The sequence below is a fragment of the Mixophyes fleayi genome, chromosome 4 (genome assembly GCF_038048845.1).
Source record: "Mixophyes fleayi isolate aMixFle1 chromosome 4, aMixFle1.hap1, whole genome shotgun sequence".
NCBI lineage: Eukaryota > Metazoa > Chordata > Amphibia > Anura > Limnodynastidae > Mixophyes > Mixophyes fleayi.
This window is the reverse complement of record NC_134405.1, coordinates 60,848,709-60,866,284: the sequence shown is the minus strand read 5'-3', so window position 1 is coordinate 60,866,284 and position 17,576 is coordinate 60,848,709. Positions and strand designations below refer to the sequence as shown.

Below are 17,576 nucleotides of genomic sequence, written 5' to 3'. Positions count from 1 at the left end.
GCTAAGTGTCTGCCTGCAGAGCTTCAAAGGAAGTGAGGACGAGAAGTGCGTATATATCATATCTGCCTGTACTGCCCCACTTCGAGCACTATGTATGTGTGTGTTTGTGTGTGTGTGTATACACACACACACACACACACACACACACACACTGCTCGAAGTGGGGCAGTATAGGCTGGTAAGTTGTATTGGCATTTCTATATGCACACACTATATGGACAAAGTGCCAAAAGAATAGGATGATCCAGCGCTCATGGTAACGTATCAGGGTTTTATACTAATGTATGAGTTCTTGCATAATGAGAGGTGGCTGTTAGAGTTAAAAGTAATTGGAATTTTGAGAAAGCACGAGGACATCCAGGAGGAGATGGCAGAGAGGCAGTCAGATACACGAGAGAGGAGGGAGGAGGAAAGATCAGGAGAAGAGATGTAGAGTTGAATGTCGTCAGCATAAAGGTGATACTGAAGACCAAAGGAGGAGATGAGAGCACCAAGGGAGGAAGGAAAGAGTGAAAAGAGTAGATGGCCGAGAACAGAGCCCTGAGGGACTCCTACAGGGAGAGGGAAAGGGGTGAAGGAGGAACCAGATGTGTATACAGAGAAGGAGCGGTTAGCGAGGTATGAGGTGAACCAGAGAGGCCGAGAGAGAGAAGAGTTTGCAGCAGGAGGGGGTGGTCTACGGTGTCGAAGGCCGCGGTGTGGTCAAGGAGGATGAGTAGGGAAAAGTGACCCTTGGATTTGGCTGTTAGGAGTTCATTAATAACTTTGGCCAGGACGGTTTCGGGGGAGTGCAGGGGGCGGTAGCCGGATTGGAGAGGGTTGAGGAGGGAATTGTCCGAGAGGTGTCTGGTGAGGCGGCTGCAGACAATCCGCTCAAATAATTTGGAGGCATAGGGGAGAAAAGAGAGAGGGTGATAATTAGCAAGAGAGGTGGGGTCAAGATTGGGTTTCTTGAGGATAGGAAAGATAAGAGCGTGTTTGAATGAGGAGGGGACTACACCAGAGGAGAGTGATAGGTTGAAAAGTTGTGCGAGGTACGAGCTGGCAGTAGGAGAGAGAGAGAGAGCGAAGGAGGTGAGAGGGGATGGGATCAAGAGGACAGGTAGAGAGTGGAGAGGAAAGAATAAGGGAGCACACTTCTTCACCTGATGTAGGGCAGAAGGAGCACCAGAGTTTGCTGTTGGAGGGAGGTGAAGTGATGAGGGTGGCGGGAGAGGGATGGGAGGAGGAGATGTTCAGTCTGATGGCCTCAATTTTGGAAGAGAAAAAGGTGGAGAAGTCAGAAGCAGAGAGGGAAGGCGTGACAAAGTGGGGAAAGGAGGGAGTTGAAGGTGGCAAAGAGACGGCGGGGATTGGAGGATTCAGAAGAAATAAGGGACTTAAAGAAAGATTGTTTAGCGAGGGACAGGGTGGAGCAGAAAGAGGAGAGGATAAACTTAAAGGGAAGGAAGTAAAGCAGGGAACGAGATTTCCTACAGAGGCCTTCAGCTGTATGAGAGCACCTTTGGAGGAAGCGTGTGAGTTTCGAGTGCCAGGGTTGGGGAATAAGGCGTTGGCGGTGCATAGAAAAGGCCGGGGCGACAGCGTCCAGGACAGTAGTAAGGGAGTGGATGTAAGAGCGGACGCCTGGTCAGGGCAGGCCAGGGAGGGAAGAGGTGATAGGAGAGTTTCAAGAGAGGAGGAGAAAAAGGTAGGCTCAATAGCATCAAGGTTGTGCCTAGTGAGGGTGGCTTTAGGCAAGGTGGGAGCAGGGGGGAGGAGGAAGGAGTGAAGGAAAGGAGATGGTGGTCAGAGAGTGGGAAGGGAGAGTTGGATAAGTCCGAGAGATCGCAGAGATGAAAGAAGTCAAGGTTGAGGGAGTGACCAAGACAGTGGGTGGGGAAGAGGTCCACTGAGTGAGGCCAAGGGAAGAGGAAAGGGGCGAGAAGTTTGATGGTAGCAGGGTCAGAGCAGTTGTCAATAGGGATGTTAAAGTCGCCAAGTATGATGGAGGGAAGGTCAGAGGAAAGGTAGTTGGGGAGTCAAGCAGTGAAGTTGTCAAGGAAAAGGGAGGTGGGGCCAGGGGGAAGGTAGATGATGGAGACACGGAGGTGGATGGGGGAGAAGAGACGAATGAGTGTACTTCAAAGGAGGAGAATGAGAGGGAAGATAAAGTGGGAATGACCCGAAAAATGCAGCTAGGGGACAGGAGGAGGCCCACTGCACCTCCTGGACGCTCATCGGGTCTGGTGGAATGGGTGAAGGAGGGGCCCTCATAGGAGAGAGCGGCGGGTGAGGCAGTATCAGAAGAAGTAAGCCAGGTTTAAATGATGGCAAGAAGATTAAGAAAGTTGGAGATGAAGAGGTTATGGATGGAGGACAGTTTGATGGACCTGGAATTCCAGAGGGCACATGAAAAAGGGATGAGATTGTCAGGATTGATGGACTGAGGGGGAGGGTGAGAGATGAGACAGTATGATTTGGGCCAGTGAAGAGGGCTAGGGGAGAGGGTGGGTATTGGAAAGGAGCGAGGCTGCATGATATCAATGGCTTGGACAAACCTGAAGAGATGCACATCCATTCCTGCTATGGTGGTGCTTACAGCTCCTCCTTTTCTCAGGAAATGGCAAATTGGTATGGCAAGGCGGGTCTGATATGTGATAGCTGGAGCCTCTAGTCCTTGTGAGTAAATATTCTCAAAAAGGCTGTGTAAGTTAGGAGCATATTTACTCACAAGGACCTAAAGCAGCGGTTCCCAAAGTGTGCGTCTCCCATGGGGGTCGCGGCGCTGTCAAAGGGGTGCCGCGACAAGCTGCGGGAGAGAGGAGAATGCTGGGTCTCAGGCGCCGCGTCGATTGGTAAGTTTTGTTTTGTTTGTATTTTTTCTCTGGCTGGCGCAGCAGAGGAGGCAGCGTGAGAGGGGGCAGCGTGAGAGGGGGCAGCGTGAGAGGGGGCAGCGTGAGAGGAGGCAGTGTGAGAGGAGGCAGTGTGAAAGAGGGCAGAGGGGGCAGCGTGAGTGAGGGCAGAGTGAGAGGAGGTAGCGTGAGAGAGGGCAGAGGGGGTAGAGTGAGAGGAGGTAGCGTGAAAGAGGACAGAGGGGGCAGAGTGAGAGGAGGCAGCGTGAGAGAGAGCAGGGGGGCAGTGTTAGAGGAGGCAGCGTGAGAGAGGGCAGAGGGGGCAGTGTGAGAGGGGACAGCGTGACTGGATGCAGAGGGGGCAGTGTGAGAGGGGACAGCGTGACTGGATGCAGAGGGGGCAGTGTGAGAGGGGACAGCGTGACTGGATGCAGAGGGGGCAGCGTGACTGGATGCAGAGGGGACAGCGTGACTGGATGCAGAGGGGGCAGCGTGACTGGATGCAGAGGGGGCAGCGTGACTGGATGCAGAGGGGGCAGAGTGTGTGGAGATGAAGGAGGTCACAGTGTGAGTTAGCTGTCAATTTTTCTTTGACAGAAATATAATTGAAAAAAATATATAAAAATATTATTTTTCCTTGGATTTATGTGTATTATTTTAGCATACAACTAAATAAGTATCTCTGTCCTGACCTAAATACTTATTATGTTTTTTTGACCCAACTACTTCTAAAACAGGACTGCTCGTTAATTATTTTGGGGGGGTGCCTTGAAAAAATTATGGAGACTCTAAAGGTGCCGTGAACTGCAAAAGTTTGGGAACCACTGACCTAAAGCAACAAATATACTAAATATGGCCGAGGGTTTACACATCTGTGTGCTTCTGGTATTTATGTAGGAACACTCTCTGGTATCAGGATAGCACTAGATATATTCATACGGTCATATATCTGAGGATTTGGAGGGCTATATTACAAATGTAGCATGGCTGTAATGCTGGTTTGTGTTCTCCAGCTTTCTAGCAAACACAGTGCTTTCCAAAGATTTCTATGAATTGTTCCATGTGTTTTAATCATCTATAAGTCTACTGAGGACTGCATCAGTGATTGGTCTGCCAAATTCCACTGATCCGATTCACAGTACATTGGTTCGCCAATCAAAATGACCGAACTGTGAGCAGATCGTGTCTCCGGCCTGATCCACCTCCCTGGCACTATATTTAAACTTGTTGTAGCATCATCAATGAGTAACCACTAGAACACTTTATTATACATAATATAGGGATATTTTTGTATTGGGAGCCTCCCACAGCTTGGGACCTGAGGCAGTTGAGTCAGAACTGCCCTCTCTATTTCTGAATTAACCCCTGCCAAGTTCTATTACGTATAGCAGTTTTTCTGGCATCTGTATATGTTTGCTTCTAAATCACTAAGGGCTAGATTTACTAAACTGCGGGTTTGAAAAAAGTGGGGATGTTGCCTATAGCAACCAATCATATTCTAGCTTTCATTTATTTAGTACCTTCTACAAAATGACAGCTAGAATCTGATTGGTTGCTATAGGCAACATCTCCACTTTTTAAAACCCGCAGCTTAGTAAATCTAGCCCTAAATCTCTTTTTCACAGAGCTTGCACTCTAACTTACACATATATATAGGATACACATAGAAACCTATTAGGTACTGTATGCCACAATAATATGTTTCCTCTGTCCATGTCTCTAATGCAGTGGTAGAAACTGGAACCCTGTATACTGTCTGCTACTTATTAAAAATCCCCATGTATGTTTATGTTGCTCTGATCTATTATTAGGAATTCCCCTGATGTTAGATTTAATAAGAGACGGATTTAGGACAAAGGCATGTCTTGTGGAGTTTGAAATCTTTTTGTGACTATCATCAACAAGTCAATTAAAGATGTCTTAAGTGGTAAAAAGAGAAACATTCCATGGGGGATATTAATACTTCATGGGCTTCTATATAATCTAGGAATATAAACAGAAAACTGTTTCCTGTGCTGCAAGTGTAGGTATAAATCCTATGACTAACCCTGCAGCAGGTCTTATTGTAGCCTGAACATTTTCTTTTCCTCATGACTAATTTAATTTGTCAGTTTACTCTTCTTTAATAAATTAATTTTTACACTTTCCATTCAACCTCCTCCAGGGTGGTGCACATTACTGTTGCCAATAGACCCAGGGCCGGTGCTAGGGTCCGTGGCGCCCTAGGCACATTTTGTAAATCGGCGCCCCCCGCCCCCCCCCCCCCCCACACACCCCCCGCCCGGCACATTTTCAAAATCGGCGCCCCCACCCTGCACACTTACAAAATAGTCGGGCCGTGATGATGATGTCACGCCCGACAGTCAGTCAGTGAGTGGAGGGGAGGAGACGGAGCAGAGAGGCGGTGGCGGCGGTGAGCAATAGTCCCTCCCCCCCTGCCTTGGATGTATCTGAAGCTGTGCGGCGGCCGTGAAAGGTATGGTCAGCGGTCGCCGCACAGTTTTAAAGAAATTTTTAATCTGTGGCTCCATCCAGAGCCCGGCGCCCTAGGCAACTGCCTAACCATGCCTAATGGGAGCGCCGGGCTTGTGTCAGTCACATAGCTTCCTTCTCATAAACATCTTTAGGAATTTTTGTGTCATTCCTGTCAGGAGCCGCGGCGGCCTCGGGCACCGCCGCGCATACTTCCTGTTCCTAGTGAACGTCCCGGCCGTCTCCATGACGACCGGGGCGTCACTTCCGGTTCTCGGACCCGACCGTTGCCAAGGCAATGGCCGAACGTCCTGGTAAGTGAGGCAGCCGGGTGCATGCGCTAGGATAGCCTGCGGGCTAATTAATGTCAGGGGCATGGGCTGTGATGTGTTGCAGGGCTAAGCCCTGATTGGCCAAAGTCTGTATATAACGCAGGGAGGGCTTGGCCTCCCTGCCGGTTATAGCGTCCAGTCTGCCTGTCAGCTAACCTGCTCCTGCTCCTGTTTAGTATTGGTGAAAACCTGTTTGGACTGATTGCCTGTGTATGACCCCTTGCCTGGATTTTGACCCTGCCGGTGTATCCTCTGACCCTGACCTTCTTGCCTGTATCTGGACCTAGCTACCGTGCTTGTGACCCTTGACCTCGGACCGTGTATTGGATTCCCTGTCTGCTGCCGGCCCTCGACCCTTGCCTGGACGTCACTCCGCTTTCCCGGGATCTCCTTAGTCGGTACGCACTTCACGACCCTCTGTTAGTCTGCGGCCATGTCTGTCCCCACCACTAGGGGCTCCAGTGAACACCTGACTGGCAGAGCAGACTCCGGGTTGTGCTGTACCGGCTAGAGGGGTTCCTAACATTATAACCGGCCTTCACGTTTCGGAGACTAAGTTGGTATGGAAGAAAGCGGAACCAAATCGTCTCCTCTTCAAGCCCTGGCGGGTCATGTTTGACCCTCTACCAGATGATCCGGAAACTGTCCCAGAGCTTGTCCTCTCCAGACGGGGTCCCCCAGACTACACTGCCCAGTTCTGGTTCAGTTGATGAACCCAAGTTAAATTTGCCGGACCGGTTCTCCGGAAATAGAGCCCTGTTCCGGAATTTTAAAGAAAGCTGCAAACTCTACTTTCGGCTGAAGCCTCAGTCTTCTGGTTCAGAACAGCAGAGAGTTGGAATTGTCATCTCCCTCCTGCAAGGTGACCCCCAGTCCTGGGCCTTCACCCTACCACAGTCGAGTCCTATCATGCAATCTTTGGAAGCTTTCTTTAATGCACTAGGCCTCCTTTACGATGATCCAGATCGAGTTGCCTCTGCTGAGGCTGATCTACGGGCCTTAAAGCAAGGCCGGCACTCGGCAGAAGAATATTGCGCTGAATTCCGCAGATGGTCGCCTGACAGTGAGTGGAATGATCCAGCGTTAAGGATTCACTTGTGCAGTATGCTTCCCCCACCTCGTTGGAGAGCCTTATGCAACTCGCCATTAAAATTAACAGGAGAGGAGGACAGAGAAAGAGGTGTCTTCTTTGTCTGCAATTATTTCAGCTCAGGGGCATTTCACCTCCCTCCAGGGGAAAAAGACAAGAGACGGTCACAAAGCCTATGTCTTTATTGTGGCAATAAGGGCCACTTTTCCTGTTCTTGTCCATTCAAACCTGAAAGGGGAGCATGTCTGGGAAAAGTCCACTTGGGGTTGCAAATCGTTTTTCCAAAAGAATGCTGTCCTGATTCTTGCACAAGTTACTTTTGGTGCCAGTTCCGTGGCCCTATCTGCCTTCATTGATAGTGGAGCGGCTGGCAACTTCCTCGACATCGGGTTTGCCCATTCTGCTGGGATTCCTATGGTGAAGCTGCGTTCTGCAGTTACAGTTTGTGGTCTAGATGGGAGTCCATTGCCTGGAGGTAAAATTGTTTGCGAGACTCCATCACTACAACTGAACATAGGAGCTCTCCATTCTGAGGCCATAACCCTCCTCCTTATCGACTGTCCATCAGTTCCGCTGATCCTGGGCCATCCGTGGCTTTCCCGTCACAATCCTGTCGTGGATTGGGAAAAAGGTGAAATTGTCCAGTGGAGCTCGTATTGTACACAGTCCTGCTTGACTCTGCCTCTGCGTGTAATCCAGTCTATTCCGGAGCAACTTCCCGCACAATATCATGAGTGATGTGGATGTGTTCTCCAAAAAGGCTGCTGACACCTTACCACCTCATCGAGACTTCGACTGTGCTATTGAGCTGATTCCTGGTTCCAAGTTACCTAAGGGGCGCTTATATTCTCTCTCTGGTCCCGAGACCAAGTCCATGCAAGCTTATATTGAGGAGAATCTTGAGAAGCGGTTCATCAGGCCATCTAAATCTCCTGTAGGTGCCAGATGCTTCTTTGTGTCAAGAAAAGATGGTGGACTGTGGCCCTGCATTGACTACCGGGGTCTCAATCAAATTACAGTCAAGAACACCTATCCTCTCCCTCTCATCTCGGTGTTATTCGATCAGTTAAGAGGTGCCACGGTTTTCACCAAAATCGATCTCTGTGGCGCATACAACCTCATCCGCATCAGAGAGGGAGATGAATGGAAGACGGCATTCAATACACACACCGGCCACTACGAGTATCTGGTCATGCCGTATGGCCTCAGTAATGCACCTGCTGTGTTTCAAGATCTGATTAACGAAGTGCTACGAGAGTTCCTTAATTGCTTCGTGGTCGTCTATTTAGACGACATTCTCATCTATTCCAAGTCATTAACTATACATCGGGGTCACGTCAAACAGGTCCTACAGAAATTGCGAGAACCCCACCTTTATGCCAAATTAGAAAAGTGCGAGTTTGAGGTGCAGAAGGTATCCTTCCTAGGCTACGTAATTTCTTCGGAAGGGTTCTCCATGGATCCAACCAAGGTCCAAGCTATCCTGGATTGGGTGCAACCAAATAATCTCAAAGCGGTGCAGAGGTTCCTGGGCTTCGCCAATAATTATAGAAGGTTAATTCGTGGCTTTGGTGATATTGTGGCTCCTATTGTCACCCTGACCCGCAAAGGAATGGATTCCACTAATTGGTCGCCGCAAGCAATAGCTGCATTTGAAAACTTGAAAAAGGCCTTTGTATCCGCTCAGGTCCTTAGACACCCAGATCCTAAAAAAACATTTGTTCTTGAGGTTGACGCCTCTGATGTCGGTGCTGGTGCTATATTGTCTCAGAAGGACTCTCATACTCGCCGTCTGCACCCATGTGCCTACTTTTCTCGTAAATTCTCTTTGGCGGAAGCCAACTATGATGTGGGGAACCAAGAACTATTGGCAATTAAGTGGGCCTTTGAGGAGTGACATCATTGGCTGGAGGGTGCTACGCATCAGATTTCTGTTATTACGGATCATAAAAACCTACAATATATTCAGTCGGCCAAACGTCTGAACCCCAGACAGGCCTGTTGGTCGCTATTTTTCACTCGATTCGATTTTGTAATCACCTACCGACCAGGTTCTAAGAATGTCTGAGCAGATGCTCTGTCCAGAAGCTTCCTGGCAAAACATGTTCCAATTATGAATCCGGAACCTATCATTCCCCCTCCCAAAATCCACGCTGGGCTGACCCAAGACCTGAGCATTACACTCCAAAGGTTTCAAAGGATAGCCCCTGATAATACCCTGGACGGATGTTTATTTGTGCCGGTTCATTTAAGGAAGGCGGTTCTTGCAGAAGCTCACAATAGTAAGACTGCTGGACATCCCGGAATCCGGAAAACATTGGAAATCTTATTTCGTACTGTATGGTGGCCATCGTTACCTACTGATGTCAGGAGTTATGTTCTCTCTTGCGAGGGTTGTGCCAGGAATAAAGTTCCCAGGAATCGTCCGGTAGGTCAATTGATACCATTGCCCGTTCCTGCAAAACCCTGGACTCATTTGTCCATGGACTTTATAGTCGATCTGCCACTCTCTGCAGGACACAACACCATATGGGTTGTAGTAGATCGATTCAGCAAGATGTCTCACTTCATACCACTAACCAGGCTCCCTAGTGCTCGAAATCTGGCTGTGCTGTTCATCCAGCACATATTCTGCCTCCATGGACTTCCTGTTGACATTGTTTCTGATCGTGGGTCACAATTTATAGCACAATTTTGGAAATCCTTTTGTACCCTGCTTGGAATCAAGATTAGCCTGTCGTCTGCATACCACCCTCAGTCTAATGGGCAGACTGAAAGGGTTAATCAGTCCTTGGAGCAGTTCTTCAATGCTACACTTCCGAATTTCACGACGACTGGTCGTCCTTATTGCCCTGGGCAGAATTCGCCTATAACAATTCATATCATTCATCTACGCAAATCTCGCCATTCTATTGCAACTTTGGTTTCCATCCCAGATCCAATTCCTTGTATTCCCTCAGATCCGCTGGTATTTCGGAGATTCGTTCCACAGCTGCTGACCTCCAGGTCATTTGGAAAAAAAGTGCAATTCGCTTTAAGACGGGCCTCATTTTCTGCGAAAAAAATTCTGATCGCCACCGTACCACCTGCTCCTTTAAAGTGGGCCAGAAAGTGTGGCTTTCTACACAAAATATTAGGCTCAGACAGCCTTGCAGGAAATTGGGCCCTAAATTCATCGGTCCGTTTCTCATTGTTAAACAGATCAATGCCGTGGCATTTAGTTTGCAAAATTCCTGGGTCACTAAGGATACCAAACACATTTCATTGCTCTTTGCTTAAGCCTGTGCTATACCCAAGTCAATCCCAGCTTCCAAGTCCACATGTACAGAATCGGAATAAGCCTCAAAATACATAATTCAGAAGATTCTCGATTCTAAGAACGTGCAGGGCCAGGTGCACTTCCTGGTACAGTGGAGGAGTCGCGGCTTGGAAGAGCGGTCCTGGGTTCCGTGGAGAAAACTTAATGCTACAAAACTTTTAAGAGAATTTTTCAAAAAATGCCCTAAAAAACCTGGGTGTCGGGGTTCCTTAACCCCTCCTCAAGGGGGGGATACTGTCAGGAGCCGCGGCGGCCTCGGGCACCGCCGTGACTCACTTCCTGTTTCTAGTGAACGTCCCGGCCGTCTCCATGACGACCGGGGCGTCACTTCTGGTTCTCGGACCCGACCGTTGCCAAGGCAACGGCCGAACGCCGAGTGTTACAAGCGGTGCGTCCCGGTAAGTGAGGCAGCCGGGCACATGCGCTAGGATAGCCTGCGGGCTAATTAATGTCAGGGGCATGGGCTGTGATGTCTTGCAGGGCTAAGCCCTGATTGGCCAAAGTCTGTATATAACGCAGGGAGGGCTTAGCCTCCCTGCCGGTTATAGCGTCCAGTCTGCCTCTCAGCTAACCTGCTCCTGCTCCTGTTAAGTATTGGTGAAAACCTGTTTGGACTGATTGCCTGTGTATGACCCCTTGCCTGGATTTTGACCCTGCCTGTGTATCCTGTGACCCTGACCTTCTTGCCTGTATCTGGACCTAGCTACCGTGCTTGTGACCCTTGACCTCGGACCGTGTATTGGAGTCCCTGTCTGCTGCCGGCCCTCAACCCTTGCCTGGACGTCACTCCGCTTTCCCGGGTTCTCCCTAGTCGGTACGCACTTCACGACCCTCTGCTAGTCTGCGGCCATGTCTGTCCCCACCACTAGGGGCTCCAGTGAACACCTGACTGGCAGAGCAGACTCCGGGTTGTGCTGTACCGGCTAGAGGGGTTCCTAACAATTCCATTGATGTTCCCATTATGTTTCAAGCACAGCCCTACCGTCTTGTTTCAACACTAATGAACTATTACTTTGGATTATTGTTCTTTATTTATAATGCATCAATATATTACACAGGTCTGTACATTGAAATGATCATGGAACAAACAAATATGTTAAGTTCGAATTTTGGGATGGTTAAGATGTAACAGTATATTAACATAGTACAAGCATAGTACAAGCTCCTGCTGCATTTCCTTACTATAGGGTGATGAGCCGGGGTGTGACACCATCTAAGGAGTAAAGATGAGCGGGCTCGGATTTCCACCCCTTCTTTTTTAAAGGGGCGGAGTTGGAATTATATGAAACCCCAGAAATTTTGTGGGTCAAGATTTACTAAAATTTTGCGAATTGCAATAAATGTCATTTTTTTTTTATTTTTAAAAAAAATTCTTGTTAGTGAATCACAATTTGCTGTTATTTGCCAGATACCCTCTATAAACTGCCCCATCCACTTCCTACCAGTCAGATACAATCTCTGTAGGAGCAGCAGGCAGCACAACACAGCAAGTGAAAGCCAAAGAGTGTGCCTAAATTTAGGGATGGGTTTTTGTGTTGGCACACATGCAGAGTTTTCTTTAAAAATAATACTAGGTACTTACCATCTCCATTCTGCCCAAGCCATCAATTCCTGAAATTAAACCGGATCAACAGACATGAAAGGTATAATATCTACAGCTATGATTTTTGCTAAGTGTGCATTAAGTAGAATGCTCCATGATGTGTCCTGCTGTACTTTTTGCTTCCATCTAATACTTCCAGCAGTGAGCTATAGCCGTGGCTGGAATTCATGTGAAATTATAACAAATATTAAGCGACTATGACTTATAATTTACTCTTCACAACTTCAGTCACAGAACAATTAACCACCCCCATCACAATCAGTAAGGACAGCAATGTTAGATTGTTGTTGTTGTTGTTGTTGTTTATTTATTTTTTTATAAGGCGCCACAGATTTCGTAGCGCTGGATACAGAAGCAAGTAACAAATAGATGAGGTAATACATATAAGTAGCACAGATGAGTGTGAGTAGTGCTATGGGGACTCACACTTAGTGCAGCAAAAGATGTGACCGGACATACGAGGGACAGTAGACAGACGTGGGACAATAGGTAGAGAGGACTTTGCCCGCGAGGGCTTACATTCTAAAGGATATACATTTAACATATTAATTTGTATTTTTGGTATGGTCATCTGGTTTCTCAGATCTTGTATGTTGCTCCCAAAAAAGAGTATGATACCTTTATTACACTCGTGGCCCTCACAGAGGGTGACGAGTGAAATCGGAATGAGAACCCGGTACACGGAGATTGGAGGTTTACAAGGGGTTCTGGAGACCTGGAAAGCCCCTAGAATCAAGATAACAGAGTGATGCGATGTTCTGCAACAGTGGTTGCAGTAGAAGTCCTGTAGAGCAGGGAAGCCCCTAGAATCAGGATGACAGAGGGGTGCGATGTTCTGCAACATTCTGTTAGCGGAGTGTAGCACCGGAGAGTCAGGCGCAGACGGAATAAGAAATCCTTAAGGCAGACTGTCGGGTAATAGCAGCAGAGATCTGAATACACAGGAACACTGCAGGCTTGCAGGGAGAAACTGGAGCTAAACCTTGGAACGTCTGATCAGCAGAGGAGACCTAAAGATCTGGCACCATTGAGCTGCAGGAAATGTCTTATATAGTGCAGCTGACTACCTGATTGGACAGATAGGTTTGAATGGAGAAGATATCGGGTCTGCGCATGCGCAGAACCCGGCAAGATGGTATCCTCACAGGAGAACTGCGGTGTCCGTCTGGAGAGATGCCGGCGGTGAAAAAAAGGTAAGTGACAGCAGGGGCGCCCGTCCGATCAGAGAGTCTGAGAGGTGACAGCCTTTAATATGATGGATAAGGGACAATATTACGAGATTTGATTCCTAGCGACCTCAGCAGACGCTTTGTGCACATATTATGCACTTGACCATTACCGTGTCATTCCATGTCAAGTGATCCAATGAAAATACATTACCATTTTCTTTTACTATTTTCTGCACACATTTAGTACTATAAGCGATGGTCTCAAATCGAAAATGGATTTTTTTATCTGCTCTAGTTTTGATTTATCAGAGTTTGAAAATGTAAAATATCCGCTCATTTTTACATTAACGAGTATACAAAAACCTTATTTTCTCAGATCACGATTGAGGTATTTCAATTATTTTTTTTTACAATATCATTAGGTTTGAGGAAGTCAGGGGCAAACGCAGGATTTGTAGAGGGGGGTTTCCACATCACGCGCCAGTAGGCTTGACAAGCATGCATGGGGGCGTTGCTATAATCTTAGGCAGTGCTTGGCTGCTCTCCAACTCTTCCTATCCCCATAATATACATGGGCAATGCTGCGTGCACTACTGTTGGGTGCAGGCAGCTCACCCTTTTCAAGCAGAGCCGTGTGAAGCGGGGGCAGGGACCAGCCACCTCATTTATACAGTGCTCTAGGCTTGGAGGGGGGTTTCCAGGCACTAGGAACTCCCACCCCCCCTCGGTTTGCCTATGGAAGTTAACATTTCAGGGTGGACGTGGTAACGTGGTAAATGATTTTCCAAATAAATGTGACTTTTTTTTTTTTTTTGTTTAAATGTGTTTATTAGAAATAAATATATATAAAATAACATAATATATATTTTATATATATTTATTTCTCTGCAAGTGATGTAGTTGGTGACATCCTGGTCCACTTTTTAGGCAGCTCTTGTTGGTGCGCTCTGCTACAACTCCATCTGTATATTTGTCTAAATGTGTTTATTGCTTGATGTTTTAAGATTGACTATACCAAATATAAAGGTGGGATCTCAATGGGATCTTACATTTTTAGTACTTTTTGTTTAATGCAACATTTTAAATCTATACAACTGGACAGGTATTGACCAGGTAGATGAACAGCTGAGGAACAGATTGCAAGAGGCGGTGATTGAAAGGGTTATGTATAAACAGTGACTGTCAGAAGAAAAAATGATGTGTATTACAACTAGCCGAAATAACACATTGACACAATGAGTCTGTCATCAGTTTAGACGTCTCAGAAAATTACACCTATTTGTAGCAGGTGGAAGCTCAGTCCTTACATTGGAGCAATGATCAAGCGATGGTACATCCCCTTGCAGTCTATTAAAGGGATTCAGATGAAATCGGGTACAAAACTTATGATCACTGTTCCATTAAAAGCCTAAATTAAACCCTAGATTCTGAACAAAATCTTCTTCTTTTTTTTTTTCACTTAATTGAAATATCTTAATCTTCGTCTGAGAAAATTGGTATTTTAGATCTTCACGCACACCAAAAATTGTGTATTTCTGAACATTTCAAAACCTACATGAGGTAAAAAATAAAAATCAAATTGAAGATTTGTAGTCCGCTTTGGTGGCCCATTAAGTTTACTGATTTTGAAATCAAAATTGGGAAGCCTAAGGTGAATAAAGTACCGTATTTCCCCATGTACGAGGCGCTCCCATGTATAAGACGCACCTTAATGGCCCCGAAATTTGGAAAAAAAATAACTCAAAGTGTGCGGAGATTGTAGGGTCTTGCTCCCGACGGCTGCACACTCTCCCTGCCTGTCTCTGCCGAACGGACCTGCACATAGTGTGCAGCCGCCGGCAGCAAGCCCCTGCAATCGCCCCTGCAAACGTCCTTCCCCTGGATCCCCGCTACCACTGTATAAGACGCACCCAGTGTTTAGACCCCAAATTTTTGGGAAAAGGTGCGTCTTCTACAGGGGGAAATACGGGTAATTGAAATTAGATGAATAGATGTAGAATGACAATACTGTAGAATGGCAATGCCAACAGATGGTTTTTCAGATAGCAATGGTAACTGACCTTTAAGATTATCTCTGGCTTCTAGTTCTGGGATTGGGAACTTTTTTTGGGATAGATTGTAAGTTTGAAGGGGATGGATAACTAGGAGCCATGGCAATCCCCCACACTCCCCCTCAGGTTATAGGGGGGCACTGTGGGGAACTTCTGATTGTTGTAGCAGGGAACATTTTTACACTTTTGTGAATAGCATCTGCATGTAGTTGTGATTCCTCTTCCTCATCGCTGCTTGATACTTCACACGCAGTTTCTGAAAATAGGTTGTCTAATGTCATTTTATTTGGTGATACTGTCACCCGACCCTTAAATCACCGATTGCCACCATACTTTTGAATGCAAATAGGGCAGAGGAGATGTTAGGGGAAGCTCTTGTAAGTTCACAGAAAAGCATGCATAAGCCATTAATGAAAAAAGTAAACGTTAAGTTAAAAAAAAACGGTTTAGAGTAGACGGTGGTAAAGCGTTTTATTATAAAATTGATGTGACACTGAAATTCTCCTCTAAATACATTGAGGGTTATTAACCATTAACCAGCGAGGCGGTATGGATGTTGTTTTTCACTAATCTCACATATATACACACACACATACACACACACACACTGTTTCTCTGTAAATAGCTTTTTCCATCCTGTATCTCACGTTTCACAGTTTTCCCCATTCACCTTTATTTCCTCTAGATCTTATCACTTTACAGCTGCTAAACTGCTTGCTATTTTTGGTGTCAATTATTGCTATTTTTAGCTGGGTGCATGGCAGGTGATAGAAAAAAAAAATCCTTAACATTTGGGCCTGTCCTCTGCCCTGTTGATGCATCTGGTTTTCTGACAAGCAACAGATCAAAATGACCTTGGAGTTCTAGGTTCGGATGATATAGGTAAGGATGCAGTGGACAATGTCAGGAGAATACTTGGTTGTATAGGAAGAGGTATTAGTAGCCGGAAGAATTATATATCACTGGAGTAGTATGTACACTGCTGGAGAGATTATCTCCAAAAAGACGTTAATATCAAATGGGAGACGTTTCAGGACAGACTAGAAGAGCTGAGCATGTAGAGCTTAGAGGACAAAAGGGTCATAGATGATGTGCTAGACACATAGAAATATATGCAGGGCATTGATAGGGTTCAGATGTTTTAAAAATAATCTGATTTCTAGAACAAGGGGACACACTTTAAGATCATAGGGATGAAGACTGTAGGGTAATCTAACGACGTACGTCTTCAAAGAATAGGTGATCGTCTCCCATCAGTGGTGGTGAGGTTTTGTACACTAAAAGCGTTGAATAATTTATGGGGCAAATGTATGGCTGTTGTTAGGACTTAGAATAAAAGAGAGATGTAGTTTGAAGGTTTTTGCATCCAGCCTGGTGCTGAACAGGCTACGGCTGATTGTCACTTTGGCAGAGGGACCCCAAGCTGTAGTGGTACCAGTCCTACCTGTCATCATCCAGTGCTGGTGTCCACATTTTCACCCCCCTCCCTCGCCTTTTTTGCCGCTACCACTCCAAACGAAGAGCTTTGGTGTTGGCAGTACTTCGGAAGGAGGGGGTGTACACACTTTTTTATTATTTTATTTATTTGCAAGAAAAATCATTCACACAATCCTTCTCATACTACGTGAAATACATGTTTTGTTTGGATGCAATCTGTGTCTGTGTTTTTTTTGGTGTAAATTGCATCGAACTCCACATTAGTCCCACAGTCATTAAAAATCAAGCAAAATGTTCAAGTATTAAAATATTTTATCTCCGCTTTCATTTAATATTCATAATTTCCTAATACGAGAAGCTGCAGCTTATGATAAACTAATGGATAATGTGAAAGACATAAGTTGATCTTTGTATGTTTGTGTGCAGGTGTGCGATAGCCAGTGGGACACGGACTCTCCACTTGCACAAGTTGTATGCAAGGAAGCGGGCTGTGGGACGCCAAGTCTCACATGGACATTGAAGTCTTCTCCAAACGACTCACTCGGAGCCATCCAAGGGGTACAGTGCACAGGTTTGTCAGGAATACAAGTTGTGCTGCAATGACACTAAGGGGGGTATTCAATTGTTAGCGAGTTTGGAAGTTCGAGCGTGCAAAGTCATTTTTTTGCTATTTTACCTTATTTTCGAGCGCGAAAACTTCTCACGCAATTCTAATCTTTTTTTTTTTTTTTTTTTACCGAAACGGTGTTATCGCGCTCCAAGCGTTTGTCAATGTTAAATTATAGGCTGGCTGCGAACCCTTAGCGGAAAAAGCTATTCAATTGTTTTTTAACGCCGAGTGTGAAAAAGGCAAATATGCTGTTTTAAAAAAATATACATTAAACTGAGAAAATAGGTGTAAAAGTTCATAAAAGTAACCTAAAAAAGAAAAGTACTTAAAAAAGTGTATAATAATTAATAATTTTTGGAAATTTCCCCCTTTAGAAAAAACCATAGTGGTGCATGTATTTAAACTTTTTTATATTATTTTTTTGTTTTTAAGGGGGGGGGGGGGGAGGGGGGGTGGTTGTGCCAAAAAGTATCATGTTTTTTTATTTTTTTTTTTAAAAGCAAAATCGTTTGCTCCCCACTCTATTTAGTCTTCGCCCTAGTGCTGGCAGGCTATTAATGTGTGAAAAATTTGACGTAGGGTTCCCCCTAATTTAATTGAACCAGCACTAGGCAAACCAGCCGGGGTGATAGGCACTATAACGGGGGGGGGGGGGGGGG

The 17,576-nt window shown here is 46.1% G+C and overlaps 1 protein-coding gene across 1 annotated transcript in view; it reads left to right on the top strand.

Annotated features, from left to right (window-relative positions):
• LOC142151491 (uncharacterized) overlaps positions 1-17,576 on the top strand; it is a 37,914-nt gene that overhangs the window by 3,823 nt on the left and 16,515 nt on the right. Inside the window, exon 3 of the mRNA XM_075207199.1 lies at positions 16,734-16,878. Within this exon, the coding sequence (XP_075063300.1) occupies positions 16,734-16,878 (145 nt within the window). The remainder of the gene's footprint in view (positions 1-16,733; positions 16,879-17,576) is intronic.